Source organism: Ictidomys tridecemlineatus, chromosome 7, assembly GCF_052094955.1.
Source record: "Ictidomys tridecemlineatus isolate mIctTri1 chromosome 7, mIctTri1.hap1, whole genome shotgun sequence".
Lineage (NCBI taxonomy): Eukaryota > Metazoa > Chordata > Mammalia > Rodentia > Sciuridae > Ictidomys > Ictidomys tridecemlineatus.
Window position 1 is genome coordinate 75,114,335 of NC_135483.1, and position 15,090 is coordinate 75,129,424.

The following is a 15,090-nucleotide window of genomic DNA, read 5'->3' on the forward strand; positions in this document are numbered from 1 at the left end:
ATGGCCCACTAGAGCCTCCTTTGATATCTGTGATAGAATAGTAGGTGTACCTTGCTTGATCCATTAAATATTTCAAAGATATCTGATTTTTATAGTTTGATATTTCCAAATTGTACATTACAGTCCATCTCTGCCCAAAATAGGATGTGATATTTCTAGAATAGGAACCAGATAGCTCTGTGTTTTTCTCCACTACTGTTTTTCTCTAATTGGTCTTGATTGGTCTCTGTGTACCTGGCTAAAGCAAACCACTTCTTTATATTTTGCTTTCTTTATATGTAAAATGGGGACCAAAGTGACAGATCCAAAGCTGTGTGCAGAATTTCTCTGATCTCTTTCTTAATGTGCATAAGCACAGATGATTCCTACCCATCATGGATTTTGTTTGTTGTTATTGTCTTCTTAGCACATTTCTGAGGAAAGGAGAGTTCACAGTGAGTTCGTGGGGTTTTCTAAGTGAGATTCTGTACCTTGTACAAATTTTGGACATGCCTATGTGTATTGCTAACTCAATGCTAGATGTGTGCTAATAATTTAAGAAATATGTCTTTTTGCTTCTCACCCTTTACATATCTAGTTATATATTCAATAAATGAAATTTCCCTGACCAATGTAAGATCAAGCATCTCAGTCAATCAACAGCTTTGCATCATTTTCACAATCAACTGAAGTTTTAAGAGTTAGGGGGAGCGTGAATTCTTAATTTTGTCCTGTCAAATATTTCTGTTTTTCACTGCCTATTCATTAGATAACTTTTCCATGAAGACAGTCTTTTAAAAAAATCAATAGCATATAAATGCTGACATGACCAAATTATGCATCCCATGTTTTCAAGAAACAGAATATTCATTAACAACACCAAATGTTTTATTTTAAACTGAACTCCTCTACAATGGACTAGCAGAGTCTGAATTTCTCAAGAGTAAGCATGAGCACAAAACATTATGCAACTGTACTAAATCAAGTAAAACCAAACAGACATTTTTAAATACCAGAAGTTGCCAAAAAAAACAACAACAACTAGAGTTTACACAAAGACTGCAAGAATTCAACACAGAATTAAAACTTTTGCAATACAATGTAAATCAACTTCACTTTTCCATGACTTATTTGCATATGTATTCTACCTATTAACTAATGGATAAAAAGGAACTCTATAGACATACAGTCTCAATTCCTACATGCCCATATGAAGGCTAGTAATCTATAGCTAACACAATAATTTATCCAGTGATTTACCAACCCAAGGTCAAACTAAACTGAGTCATATTTAATCCCACATGCATAATAGGCTGCCAATCCGTGCGTCGCTACAGCAATGCCAGGCCTTGTATTTTTCTAACAGTCATGTCCATGGATCCCAAGAAGCTCCAGGCCCATCTACAGTAGAGATGATGCAGTGGACAGGTGGATCACTTGGATCTCCCTCTGATCCATTACTGAGTTCGTGAAGGCAGCTGAAGTTTCAAAGCCAGATGATCTTGATTGAGTTTGTGGGCAAATGTCTACTTCATTCTTTGTGGATAATGTACAAGTTACTCTAAGTTTAAAACTTTAATTTTGAACAATTACAGAGACTCATAAAAGAATTTTCTGAGTTTTAAGAAAACTTGTAGAATGTTTCCTCGAAATTTGAAAGATAATAACAAAGATTCCAAGAGGCCCCTGAAGACCACCAATCAGAGTTCTGTTCAAATGCCATGTTAGTCATTATTCAAAATGCATTAGAGGGACTGGGGTTGTGGCTAAGTGGTAGAGCACTTGCCTGGCCCATGTGAGCCCTGGATTAGATCCTCCACACTACATAAAAATAAAGCAAAGGTATGTATTGTGTCCATCTACAACCAAAACAAATTTAAAATTTAAAAATGCATTAGAGATGTAAAACTTTATTATGAAAAAATCACTATTATTCACACCCATGGCAGTTAAGTGTCTAAATTTATATTTTCTAACCTGGTAGCTATGAATAATCTCAATGTTCCTAATAACTTTAAGACCTAAGGAACAAATCTCATTTGCTAAAATTAGGGGTTGGACTTACCCCACCCAAGGTAGATTATTTCTCTTCCATATATTTTTAAAAGGTATTTTGAATTTAAATAATTAAGAATTTGATTTAAAGTACCAATCAAATTAGGCAAACAAAACTTCTTGGCAGAATTGTAAAGATCATTGTACTGTCATGTGTAACTAATATAAATAAATAAATAAATAAATTTGCATGAAATATATTTAAAAAAAACTTCTTAGCAATACACTTTCTCACATGTAATTAGAAATTTTCATTCCTGTTTGGAATTCATTTTAAAGAACAATACCTTTTAAAACTCTGTCATGGATTATCAGAGTCTGGCTAATTTTGCCTCACTTCCGAGATTAACTAGAGATAACTGGCCTACCCAAGGGTCAGTCCTCTCTCTTCCTCTGCTTTTGTCTCCCATCACTAGAGATATAAGTAAGTAGCTTCTGACCAATCTCCCTTGTGAAACCCAAACCAGATATTTACCAAGTTTGCACAGAATATTACCAGTCACTGTCCAGGACTAAGGAGTAAAGTACAGGTGATCCGTAACTCTTGTAGAATGTGGAAAAGTGTCCTACCAAGGGAAATCTGAGACCTCTGGTCCTCTCAGTTTATTTGCTTTCCCTAGAGGGAAGTCGAGAACAATGTGGAATGTGAGGGAAAACAGAACAAAGGAGGAAGCAGATCACATTTCTGATTTCTTTTGATCCTTAAAGCAACTTGTGAGATAAGGATATATATATAATATTAACCCAGTTCTCTGTCCAGAAAAGCAGCATTTATACAAACAATTACAATGAACTGGTCCAAGTCATATTGGACCAATTGGAGCAAGAGGCCGATTGGAGCAAAGGGGTGTGGGGACATTTAAGTCCTTGGCAGAAAGCAGTAATGACTTGTGTTAAAGAGCCATTAGCAGGTGCAAATACCTCAGGACGCTCAGGGATGGGCATCTAGCTCCTCAAGGGGGCGCTGGAACCTCGCTCCCGGGCGACTTCTCCCGGTCCTGACTTTGGTACCAGGGCAAGTGGGGTTCCCATAGAGCGAGAGTCAAGGAGCGTTTTCAGGTGAGATCAGGGGTTGTAACCCCGAGAGACAAAGATGAAAGCTTGGAACAGGGAGCTGGAATCATTATTCTTGGCAGTCACCGCCAGACTCCAGGCTTCTTCATCCCCTATCATCCAAGACACCACACACACACACACACACACACACACACACACACACACACTCACACACGCACCAACCACACCCTGCCGTGCACCAGCAGTTGTTTCCGTTTTTCTCAGACGGAAAAGAAAAAAAAAAAACAGGTGTCCTTAGCTGCTGTCCTCATTTCAGAGGGGTGGGCACGGAACGCGCGGGCCTTGGCCCTAGTCCGCAAAGGATAAAGCCGAGAACGAGTTACCAAGCCATGTTAGGCAGCATGAGCAAAACGAGAAAACAAAAAGCACAGACAGCTGCTGAAGGCGAGCGCTGAGCCAACGCGTGGGGGCACCAGCGACACCCTCCTCTCGAGGGCTTGGAGGGCCCCTCTTCTGTTTGCAAATCGCCCGGCGGGGAGCGCGGGGAAGAGAAAGAGGGGGTCGATTTCCAGCAATAATACCTCCCTTCTCCACTACACTTAATGGGGCGCTGTGCCAAGCTCAGGTGTGGATCCCTGCGGTTTTGCTTTAGGAAGCGGTCAGTGCGCGTTCTCGGCTGCACACTGAGTGTGAGGTGGTCCTCACACTCATCATCATCTGAAGGATTTGGTCAACTCAAATTGCGGGCGCAGCCAGTGTGCTTCCTAGTGACTAGGCCTTGCGTGGGACCCGAGAATCTGCAACCCCAGGATTCCGGGAAAGCCTGTTGGAGACCAAATTGTCAAACTTCTGGACCCACCGGAGCTAGCAAGGCTGGAGGGGAAACAAGGCGCGCGCGGGGGTCCTCAGGGCTCCGCGCGGCACACCATAAGCTGGCGGAGGCTCTTGCGGAAACTGTCGTCCAGGAAAGCGTAAAGGAAAGGGTTGAGGCAGCTGTTGGCGTAGCTCAAACTAGTGATTAAGTAGGAGATAGCGATGACTAGCGGGGTCTGCGGGAGGTCGGTGGTGAGCGCCACCACGGTGCTCAGGTGGTAGGGCGTCCAGCAGAGGAGACATACGGCCAGGATGGCCACTACCAGGAAGGTCACTCGCTTCTTGGCGCGATCCAAAACCTTGGCGTGGCTGTCGAGCCGAATGGCACGCAGTCGGCACAGCAGGGTGATGTAGAGAGCACAGATGGTGGACACCGGGATAGCAAAGCCCAGCACCAGCGTGTAAAGGCGACTCGCCCGCCACCACAAGGCCTCGGGCTGTGGGAAAACCAGCACGCACTGGCGCCGGCCCTGCTCCTCGTCGAGCCTGGCGAAGATGGCAAAGGGCAGCACCACCAGCGTGACGAGCCCCCACACCGCCAGGCTCACGGCGCGTGCAGCGCCGTACGTGCGGCCAGCCACCCGGCGCGACTCGGCAGTGGCCAGCACCACCAGGTAGCGGTCGGCGCTCATGACCGTGAGGAAGTACAGACTGGAGAACGTGTTGTATTGGTCGATGGCCACGATGAACTTGCACATGAGCTCCCCGAACGGCCACTGCCTCAGCAGGAAGTCGGCGATGTTGACGGGCAGCACCAGGGTGAAGAGTTCGTCGGCGATGGCCAGGTTGAGGATGAACAGGTTGGTGACGGTCTTCATGCGGGGCGCCCGCAACAGCACGTACAGCACAGCCGAGTTGCCGACAAGCCCCACAACGCAGATCACCGCGTAGACCACCGGCACCGCCACAGCCAGCGACTGTGGCAGCGGCAAAGGCGCAGGGTTGGACGCGTTGGGGCATCCCAGCCCAGGACCCCAGCAAGACGCGTTGACCCCGCCGGGTTCCAAGAACGACCCGTTGTACATCTCGACAAGAGCAGAAGAGCTGCCGACCCCCAGACTCCCACAGCCTCCCCCTCGCGTCTCCGCAGCTCAGAAGCCCTCGTAGGCACACCGAGTACCAGGACCCCAGCTGCTGCTCTCCAAGAGCTTCTTTGGTTTTCCTGGGGAGGGGCGTTTCCTGGCACTCCTCAGAGCACTGTCACTGCGGGCTTCTAGGGCTAGAAAGCTGAAATGAAATCACAGATTAGGCTCATCGACGTACAGCTCTAGCTAGGAGCCGAGATGGGGCCAACACCCCAAACCTCCCCCACCCCCACCAAGTGAGAGTTACCTGTTGAAATCTCTTTGCAACCAATTGAATACATCAGAGTGAAAAGACATCTTCATAGGAAAATGCAAGTCCCTCTCCCTTGTTTCAGGACACCCCTGGCACACCCGCTCACCCCACGGAATTCTGCAGAAGCATGCTTAAGTCTCCCTCAGTTCCAAGAGCCCTCGGTAAAAGCAAGCTCCACATCGATTTTTACCTTACCTGGCTAGCCTCAGAAAACAGTCTGCCTTTCCTGGAGAGGTCCAGAGGAGAGTCCGTTGGCTGTGGGAGGAGGCTGTGGCACCCGCCCGCTGGTATAAGCCTTCTGGCGCCCCCCCCCTCGTCCCCCGAGGCAGCCGCTACCGCCTCCGCGGGTCCTTCCAGAGCGCCTACAAGTGTGGGGACTGCGCAGTGGCTGCCACAGGTCCCAGACACGACTGACAGTCCCCCTCCTTCCACCACCACCATTCTTAGTTAAAATCCCTTGGAACTAACAGAAAACGGCATTCCTCTAAAATATAAGGGATTTTTTTTATTGTTGTTCCTTCTGGAAGTGTAACCTCACTCCAATAATAAAAAGCTTTCCTGTTAAGAACTGAATTTAAGAAAAACAAAGTTAAGGTGTTCATAAACTGTTTTAAAAGGAGGACAATGCGGTTGAGGCTCCCATTCTATGTTTTTAACACCATGCCCCAAAGGAAATAATGTAATTTGAATCTGCGATTGCCTGCATACCACACTGCTACACTGTAGGGGAAAGTGTATGTGATTTTAAAGTAAAAAAAAAAAAATCATTTTCTAATACTACAGTCTTCAAAAGTTAAAACATTGTTAGTGTCAAATAAATTATTTGAGATAGTTTCACATTCTTTAAAAATACATGTGAAACTTGATTAATAAAGACAAACTGTTTCAACATCTTTTTAGGACACCCTGTGACTTAATGCATGTTTCATAAAACGTTGCAAATTGTTCAATACATTCTCTTGATTTTCAAATACTCATTTTTAATCCTCAGGGTAATGAGAGTTACTTACAGTGTCTGCGTGGGGTTGCTAAGGTAAGCAGAGCAAAAGCAGTGTTGGACACTAATATTGCTATCTCCCTGGACCTGGGTTTCTTCCACCAGTTCCTTTGAGGGTGGAATGAAATAAATTAAATATTGTTTCTCTCCAAGTCTTTTTGCCGCTTCACCTTCCCTTTGGTAGAGTCAGCAAATAGAAAACTAGATTGTATTCTCTAATAAACTTCCTGCTACAAAAGCAAACAAAGCTCAAATACAGTACATGTCAGGTTCTTTCTTTTATGATGCATTTCTGAGGAGATCCTGAGACAAATCTCAAGTGGATGGGGGAAGAAACCTAAAGGTTCAAAAATAAAAATGCTTTCCTTTACCTATTCTTTAAAAAAAAAAAATCAGTATCTGCATCAACTTTACTACTCTGAAATTTCATGTTTTGTTCAAATCTTTTCTCTACTGATATTTTTGTCTGTTTTTTTTAGTTACTAAATATATGTGTTTATCTCCACCAATAATTGTGAATTTATCTACTTATACTTTTATTTGTCAGTTTTTACTACATGATTTGATGCTATTCTATTAGGTGCACACCAATTTGAGATTGTTGTATTTTCCCATGAAATGGATTCTTTTTTCACTATAACTCCTTAACTCACTGCTCCTTGCTGTATATATATACCATTAGTTTGATATCAGAATAGCTACACTCTTTCCTTATTATCAGGGAATATCCTTCTTTAGAATCCTGTTACTTTAAATTTTTCTGTGTTCTTATATTTAAAGTATGTTCCATGTATTATTAAATTGCTAAGCCCAGCCTAACAATATTTGTCCTTGAATTGGAGTATTTAGTTCATAATTCATTTAATGCAGTTATAGATAATATTAGGGTCCCATCTTCTAAATGTTTGTATCCCCCCAAAAAATAACAACATATAGACAATTACTAACTTACAATAGTTAACTTAAGATTTTTTAACTTTATGATAGTGCAAAAACAATACACATATAGAGACTATAGTTTAGATTTAATTTTTTTCATATTTTTCTGTTAGGATACCTGGTATGATACACTCTCTCAAGATACTGGGCAGCAGTCAGCCATGCAATCAACAACCAATGCTCTACAGTGTACTGTATTGCTAAGCTATGACATTAAGTAGGTTAGATGGATTAAATATGACTTTCGAAATTTTCAGTGTATATTAGGCTTTTAAGAACAGAATTCCATCACAAGTGAGGAGCATCTGTTCTGAAATGTTAGTGCCCTCCACCATCACAGGCCCAGACTACAAAAGCCCCAGTAAGCATGGGGCCACAAATACCCAGAAGAGCTATGGGGTGGGGCATTCCCTTGACTCCAGACCAGCAGAGCCATGTGTATGAGTATGCTGTGTGTGAATCCTGACTCTTTGCCTATCCTATGCCTCTACTACCCCTGTATCTTTGGAAGCACACAGCATGTTGGATTTCACAGCTGGAGAGCAATTTGCCTTAGAATGAATTGTACTTTGAATCTCACTCACATCTAATTTAGAAATGTAGATTAGATTTGGGGCTTTAGACTTTTGAGTTGATGCTGGAATGACTTGAGAATTTGGGGTATATTGGATTAGAATGAAAATGTTGTGTGTATGAAAAGGACAAAATTTAGGGAGACTCATGAGTAGAATGCTATGATGTGAACGTGCCCCTCCAAAATTTAACTATGAGAAACTAATTCCGGATTGATAATATCAGAGATGGGGGCTTTGGGAGGTAATTAGGTCATGAGAATGGCGCCCTCATGAATTGAGATTGGGGAGGGTTCCCTTTTCTTTTTTTCTTTTTTTTAAAGAGAGAGAGAATCTTAATATTTATTTTTTAGTTTTTGGCGGACACAACATCTATCTTTGTAGAAACATCTATCTATCTTTGAGATTGGGGAGGGTTCCCTTTTCTTTTTTTTCTTTTTTTTAAAGAGAGAGAGAATCTTAATATTTATTTTTTAGTTTTTCGCGGACACAACATCTATCTTTGTATGTGATGCTGAGGATCGAACCTGAGCTGCACACATGCCAGGCGAGTGCGCTACCGCTTGAGCCACATCCCCAGCCCGAGGGTTCCCTTTTCTCTTCCACCTTGTGAGGTTACAGCAAGAAGATGGTTGTCTAAAAAGTGAACTAGCACCAGACTAAATTTTCTAGTAGATTGATCTTGGATGTCCCAGCCTCCAGAATGTTTGTATCCCTCACACACACAAAATAATAATAATAATAATATATAGACAATTACTGACTTACAATTTTTTTTAACTTTATGATAGTGCAAAAACAATACACATTCCATAGAGACTATAGTTTAGATTTAATTTTTTTCATATTTTTCTGTTAGGAGACATAGTGTGATACACTCTCTCAAGATAGTGGGCAGCAGTCAGTGAGAAATAAATTCATGTGGTTTTTAGGCCAACTTATGGTATTTTTTATAGCAACCTGAAAGAGCTAAGAACAGGGTACATACCTACTACATTATTTGTTCTCCATTCTATTTTCCCTATCATTAGTTGTAATCTAATCATTTTTACCTCCAAACATTTCTGAATGAACACAGGATTCTGGGGGGACATCTCATATCTAAACCATAACATTAAAAATACAGAAAAATCAAAGACAAGGATAAAAATATTTTTTGGTTTTTTCTTGTATACTTTTATTGGTTCTTTTTAGTTAAACATAACATTAGCGTTCATTTTAACATAATTATAAAAGCATGAAATATAATTTGCTCTGATTCAGTACTGAACTTCCCCTTTCTCTTTCTTCTTCCCTCCCCCATTCCCTCCTTCTACTGATCCTTCTGCTTTTAGTTATTTTTTTTTTAATTAGTGCCTTGTAGATATACATAGTGGCAAGATTCACTGTGACATATTCACATATGTACTTAGAAAAGTTAGGTCATATCCATCCCATTCTTCTTCCCTTATTCTTATCTTCCCCCTCCCTCCATCTCATTCCTTAACTGATTTTTCTTCTATTTTTATAGAATTCACACATACACACACATACTTTTCTTAGAAAAAAATTTTTTTTAAAAAAATCCAGAGGGAAAAAAATATCTTTGCAGTAGAATAACAGGATAAGCATTATACTGGACTTCTTTGCAGAAACTGTGCAAGCAAGAGTTAATTTATTGAAAGTAAAAATCTCACCAATCGAGAATTCCATATCCAGCACAATTGTCCTTCAAAGTGGAAGAAGAAATAGACTTTCTCAGACGAACAAAAACTGAGGGTGTTTGTTGCCATATACCCATCTTTCCAGAAATACTAAAGAAAGTTCTTCAATGAAAAGGAAATTTATATAGGTCAGAATGTTGGATCTACATAAGTAAAGGAAATACATTAGAGATGGTATAAATGAAGTTAAAACATTTCATTTTTTCTTATTTGATCCAACATATTCAATGTTCAAAGCAATATATTATATATTATAGATAAAATTAATGATAAATATAATGAAGAATAGAATGGAAGGATTGGAAATGTTATGTTAAAAAGGTATTTAAAATGTACACTGAAGGGATATAATGTGATTTGGAAATGAGTTTAGGTTTAGTTGTAAATCTATATTTCAAATTCCATGGCACCACTAAACACTTTTAAACCTATAATTGATATGTCAAGAGAAGGGATAAAAATGAATAATAAAATGTATAATTAAAACCAGCCATGTGCAGTGGTGCACTCCTGTATTCCTAGCAACACAGGAGCCTTAGAGGATCGCAATTTTGAGGACAACCTCAGCAATTTAGTGACGTCGTCAGCATCTTAGTAATATTCTGTACTGTGGGAGACCAACTTTGCATGTGACTGAGTCACACTCCTCGGCTGGGTGCTGAGGCACTTAGAGAAATGTGGCAGAGCTTTCCCCACCTTTCTTAGCTTCCAGGGTCAGTGCATGGGTGTGTCTTGCTACAGCCCCAGGGTGAAGCTATGCTCACCTGTTCCTTTGTAATATAACCCCTTGCCCTGTTTAGGATAGAATCTTCCATGGAAGTGCCTTGTGTGTGTCCCCTCCTCTTACTGTGCTCTTAAGTGTGGCCTACCCAAGTGTCAGTCAACCTGCTGACAGTGGACATCATGAGGATAGATTCATGATAGACCCCCTGAAACCTGACCCCTTGTCTCATTTGAATAGCTTTCTCCTTAATAAAAGGGGTCAGCATGTGTGTGCTCTCTCTCTCTCTCTCTTCCTGTGGACCCTTAAGGTCAGAGGAGCCATCACAGTGACCCCAATAAAAAAGGTGTTTGTGTCTCTTGTGTGGTTATTTTGTGTGGCCCAGTTAGCCCAGTTTTCCTGGAGTGACCCCTGAGCCTTTTAGTTTCGAGAACAGAAACCCGGCAATGTACCAAAATAAAAATAGAAAAAGTCTGGCAATGTAGCTCAGTGGTAAAGCATCTCTGGGTTTAATCATCCCCAGTACAAAAAACATTCAAGGCAGGAAAAATTAGAAAACAAAAAGATAAAGATAAATGATCAAGGGCAACAAATAGAAAACAACTGCAAATATAGTAGCTATTAATACAATACCAATAGTCACTTTCAATGTGAATGGTCCAAATATATCAATTAAAACACAGAAACCATCAGAGTGTATTTTTTAAAAAGAACCAAATAGGGGGCTGGGGCTGTAGCTTAGTGGTAGAACACCTGCCTTGCACGTGTAAGGCACTGGGTTTGATCCTCAGCACCACATAAAAATAAATAAATAAAGATATTGAAAAAGAAAGAAAGAACCAAATCTGCCTTGTCTATTAGAAACTCATTTAAATATGAAGACACAAGATAATTTAGGCTATGTAAAGTGAAGTAGTAAAAACATGGAAAAAGATATATTTTGCTAGTACTAATCAAAACCAAGGTAATTTCAAACAAAGCAAACTTTAGACCAAGGTAAATTATCAGATGATAATAGTAAAAAGATCAGTTCTCTAAGAACACAAAACATCCCACAATATGAGCGTATCTAACAACAGTGTGTCAAACTAATTAGAAACTAATTAGTGTAGAAACTAATTAGAACTGCAAAAAAATAGACAAATGCACTGTTATACCTGGAGACTTCAGAACCCCTCTTTCTAATTGACAGAATCACAAAGCAGAAAACCAGTAAGAATGTAATTAACTGAACAGCATCCTTAACCAACTAGATCTAATTGACATTTAGAATAATGGGGAACTTCATCAACTGGATGAGCAACATTTACTGAAACTAAATGAACAGACCAACCTTATAGTTTATATCATACTTAATAAGAAGAAACTACATGCTTTGCCCCCAAGATGAGAAATACGCAAGAATAACTCTCCCACTACTCTTATCTCCTATGTAACATTGTATTGTAAATTCTAAGTAATTAAATAAAATAGAAAAAAAGATAAAAAGTATGTAGATTGGTAAGGAAGAATTATAATTGCCTTAGTTCACATATGACATGATTGTAGAAAAATGTCTATTAGTCAACATTAAAAAAAGCAATTATAGCAAGGTTGCAGCATATAAATTAATATTAAAAAGTCAATTTTGTTCCTATACACCAGCTATTTGAACAATTGGAATTTGAAATTAAAAACAACACTATCTACATTGTGTCAAAAAATAAATACTCAGGCAGAAATCTAGCACAGTATGTGTAAGAGCTATATGAAGAAAAGCACAAAGCTCCTTTCAAATAAATCCAAGAAAATCTAAATAAATGGAGAGACATTCCATGTTTATGAACAGGAAAATACAATATTGTTAAGATTATCAGTTCTTTTAAACCTGATCTATAGATTCAATGAAATTCCATATAAAATTCCTGCAAGCTATTTCATGGATATTAACAAACCAATACTACAGTTTTCATGGAAAGGCAGAAAATTCAGAATAACCAACATAATACAGAAGAAGAAAAACAAAAGAAAAGACAGACTACTTGACTTCAAGACCTACTGTAATGACACAGTAATCATGAGAGTGTGATATTGGTAAATATCATACAAATAGATCAACAAAAGGAATAGAGAAACCAAAATAGACCTACATAAATTCGGTCAATTTATCTTTGATAAAGGCGCAAAGACTATTCAATTGAGACAGTCTTTAAACATTGCTAAACACAAATATCCACATTTTTAAAAAAATCTAATCACAAACCTTATACCTGCCATAAAAACTAACTTAAAATAGATTATAATTCACCCATTGTAACAAGTACATTACTAATTCAATATTTTAATAGAAAAAAAATATGTGGGTGTTGTTAGAAATAACGGGGTGCCAAGAAGAAATCAAACACTGTGCTGGAAAGTGGGTGGGCAAGGCAAACCTTTACTTCTGAAAAAGAGTGTGGTCCCAAAGAGAATCCAAGCAAGCACACATGGGCAGCTGTTAACTAACATTTATCCCTAGCCAGGTACTGTCCTTTGCTCCTGTTAGGAAGAGTTCAGGGGTACAACCTATGCTATTAGCTAATTTTAGAATTAAGGTCAGCAAAAAGGAAGGGCTACAATTGAATCCAATTAAGGCTGAATACTAGATGTTGAAAATGAAACACTACACTTTCTCACAGTGGGGAGAGGCGTAAGGGAACTCTCTGTATTTTGGTGGTAAGGAAAGACATGAGAAGTCTCTGTATTTTATGCTCCATTTTTCTGTAAACCTAAAAAGGTCCAAAAATAAAAATATGTTAAAAAGAAGAAAAAAGGGGCTGGGGATGTGGCTCAAGCGGTAGCGTGCTCGCCTGGCATGCGTGCGACTCAGGTTCGATCCTCAGCACCACATACCAACAAAGATGTTGTGTCCGCCGAGAACGAAAAAATAAATATTAAAAATTCTCTCTCTCTCTCTCTCTCTCTCTCTCTCTCTCTCTCTCTCTCTCTCTCTCTCTCTCTCCTCTCTCACTCTCTCTTTATTTAAAAAAAAAAAAAAAGAAGAAAAAAGTCAATGGGAAGACTTTTTCAAACATCTGCAAATGTAGCCATGAGCAGGGGCACATGCCCCTGATCCTAGCGGCTCAGGAAGCTGAGGCAGGAGAATCACTGGTTCAAAGTGAGCCTCAGCAACTTGGTGAGGCTGTAAGCAACCTAGCAAGACCCTGTCTCAAAATAAAAAGGACTGAGGATATCAAAAAGAAAAAATTCTGTGGATGTAATCAATTTGATGATTTGTTACAAATGCAGCAAGCTTATATTCATACATGTAAGAAGTCAACCCAGGTCATTTATATAGTCACGCTTTCACTGATTTTACTACTCTGTAATTGTAAGCCAAGGAGTGAAATTCAAGGCACATGTTTTACATTTGTTGATAAATCAAAAATTGTCAAAGTCAAATCCTTCTAACTGCTTTATCATATATAGCATTCAGATTCAAATATGAAATACATCTCTATAGTTTTTACACTTTTAATTAAGATCTAATCCATTTCTTTCAGGACAGCCAGAGGAAAGAGAACCAGCTACTTTAAGATAAACATTTTTCCAAATAAAAAATAATTAAATAAATAAGATAAACATTTTTTCTAAGAAATGTATCCGTCATTCTAATGATGGCTAATCTATGTTCACTTCAAGGTTTAAACCTAATAGCACCTCCAACCAAGGCTTCAAGATGAAAGGACTTCTCAGTTGTAAGAAAATGACCTTTTTCAATCTGTGCAAATCAACTTCAGTTTTTTATATTTCTGAGGGACTAGTCCCAGATCATCAATTGTTATTTTTTCCTAATGTTGATAAATCATTTTTCACTCATAGAATTTAAGGCAGAGGATAGAACAGATGAAAGAAATCATTCTGGTATCCACTTGTTTATAAACTGTACAAAGATAAGATGATGAACACAAATGGCCAAAATACAACAGAATGTGTCTTCATGCAGTTGATGAAGGTACCATGCATCCCAAAGTGGCAGGAAAGAAGTGTGCATGATGCAGCTTTGTTTACACAGATGTTCTTCGGAAGACATTTCACATAATGAAATAAGTTGTGACATTCATCTGTGTTCATGTTTTTGGAATAAAGCCAGTTGAAGCTGCTTGTTTATTACTGTTTCAAGATGAAATGCTTTTGATGACACCAAGCAGATGATACTGCTTTCCGTTTTCTGCACACTGTACTTTTGAAGAAGGCACTAAAAGAAACGAGGATAATGACCACGTGTTCACTGGGTCTATTAATACATTATCAGGAGGACGTTTTCACCATATGAGAGGGCAGATCTGTAGCATGTGGATTCATGAAACAGTGGACTTAAATTCTATTAATACCTACATTGCATTGGCACAATGGCCAACCAAGCCATTATATCCAAACATATTCCAGAAAGCAAATTACTTTATAAAGGTATCAAAATCATGAGCATCTTTGCTTGGCAATATGGCAATTTGTGCATTAGTACAAGTTGTTAAACGAATCTACCACCTTTGAAAGATTGAATTCTTCTCTGACTGTACTGACCAATGCTATAAGGTTTAGTTTAAATATTAAGTTTCTTATTTTTATGTCTTCTGTCAACAAGCCAGTGATAATATTTCAAAAGGTTTTTTTAAATAAACAAAATAAAATCCTATGGTATAGTTTATTCATCTTTCTCACTTCCTCTACCAATAGTAACCTCCAGCACTTCTAATTTCCCAATCAGTTCCTTCTGGTGGTAATCTAGTAGTTTATTTCCTTTAGTTTCCAAGGCCTGGTTAAAATTCTAGCACCATTGCCAAGAAAATATCACCAAAATGTTGTTTGAAATGTATCTGGACATACAGCTCATCCAACAATCTTGAAGAATATAAACTGATATAAATTGAAGACAAC

General features: G+C 39.3%; 1 protein-coding gene across 1 annotated transcript; it reads right to left on the reverse strand.

The window, feature by feature from the left end:
• Positions 1-849: 849 nt before the first annotated feature.
• Npbwr1 (neuropeptides B and W receptor 1) lies at positions 850-5,758 on the reverse strand. The gene is made up of 2 exons (XM_078017171.1): positions 5,458-5,758; positions 850-5,151 (listed from the first exon to the last, which is right to left on the reverse strand). The coding sequence occupies exon 2, from the start codon at positions 4,947-4,949 to the stop codon at positions 3,957-3,959; it is 993 nt and encodes a 330-aa protein (XP_077873297.1). The 5' UTR covers positions 4,950-5,151; positions 5,458-5,758; the 3' UTR covers positions 850-3,956.
• Between the last annotated feature and the right edge of the window lie 9,332 nt (positions 5,759-15,090).

Coding starts and splice junctions, on each gene's coding strand:
- Npbwr1 (XM_078017171.1), bottom strand. CDS start 4,949: ATGTACAACGGGTCGTTCTTGGAACCCGGCGGGGTCAACGCGTCTTGC.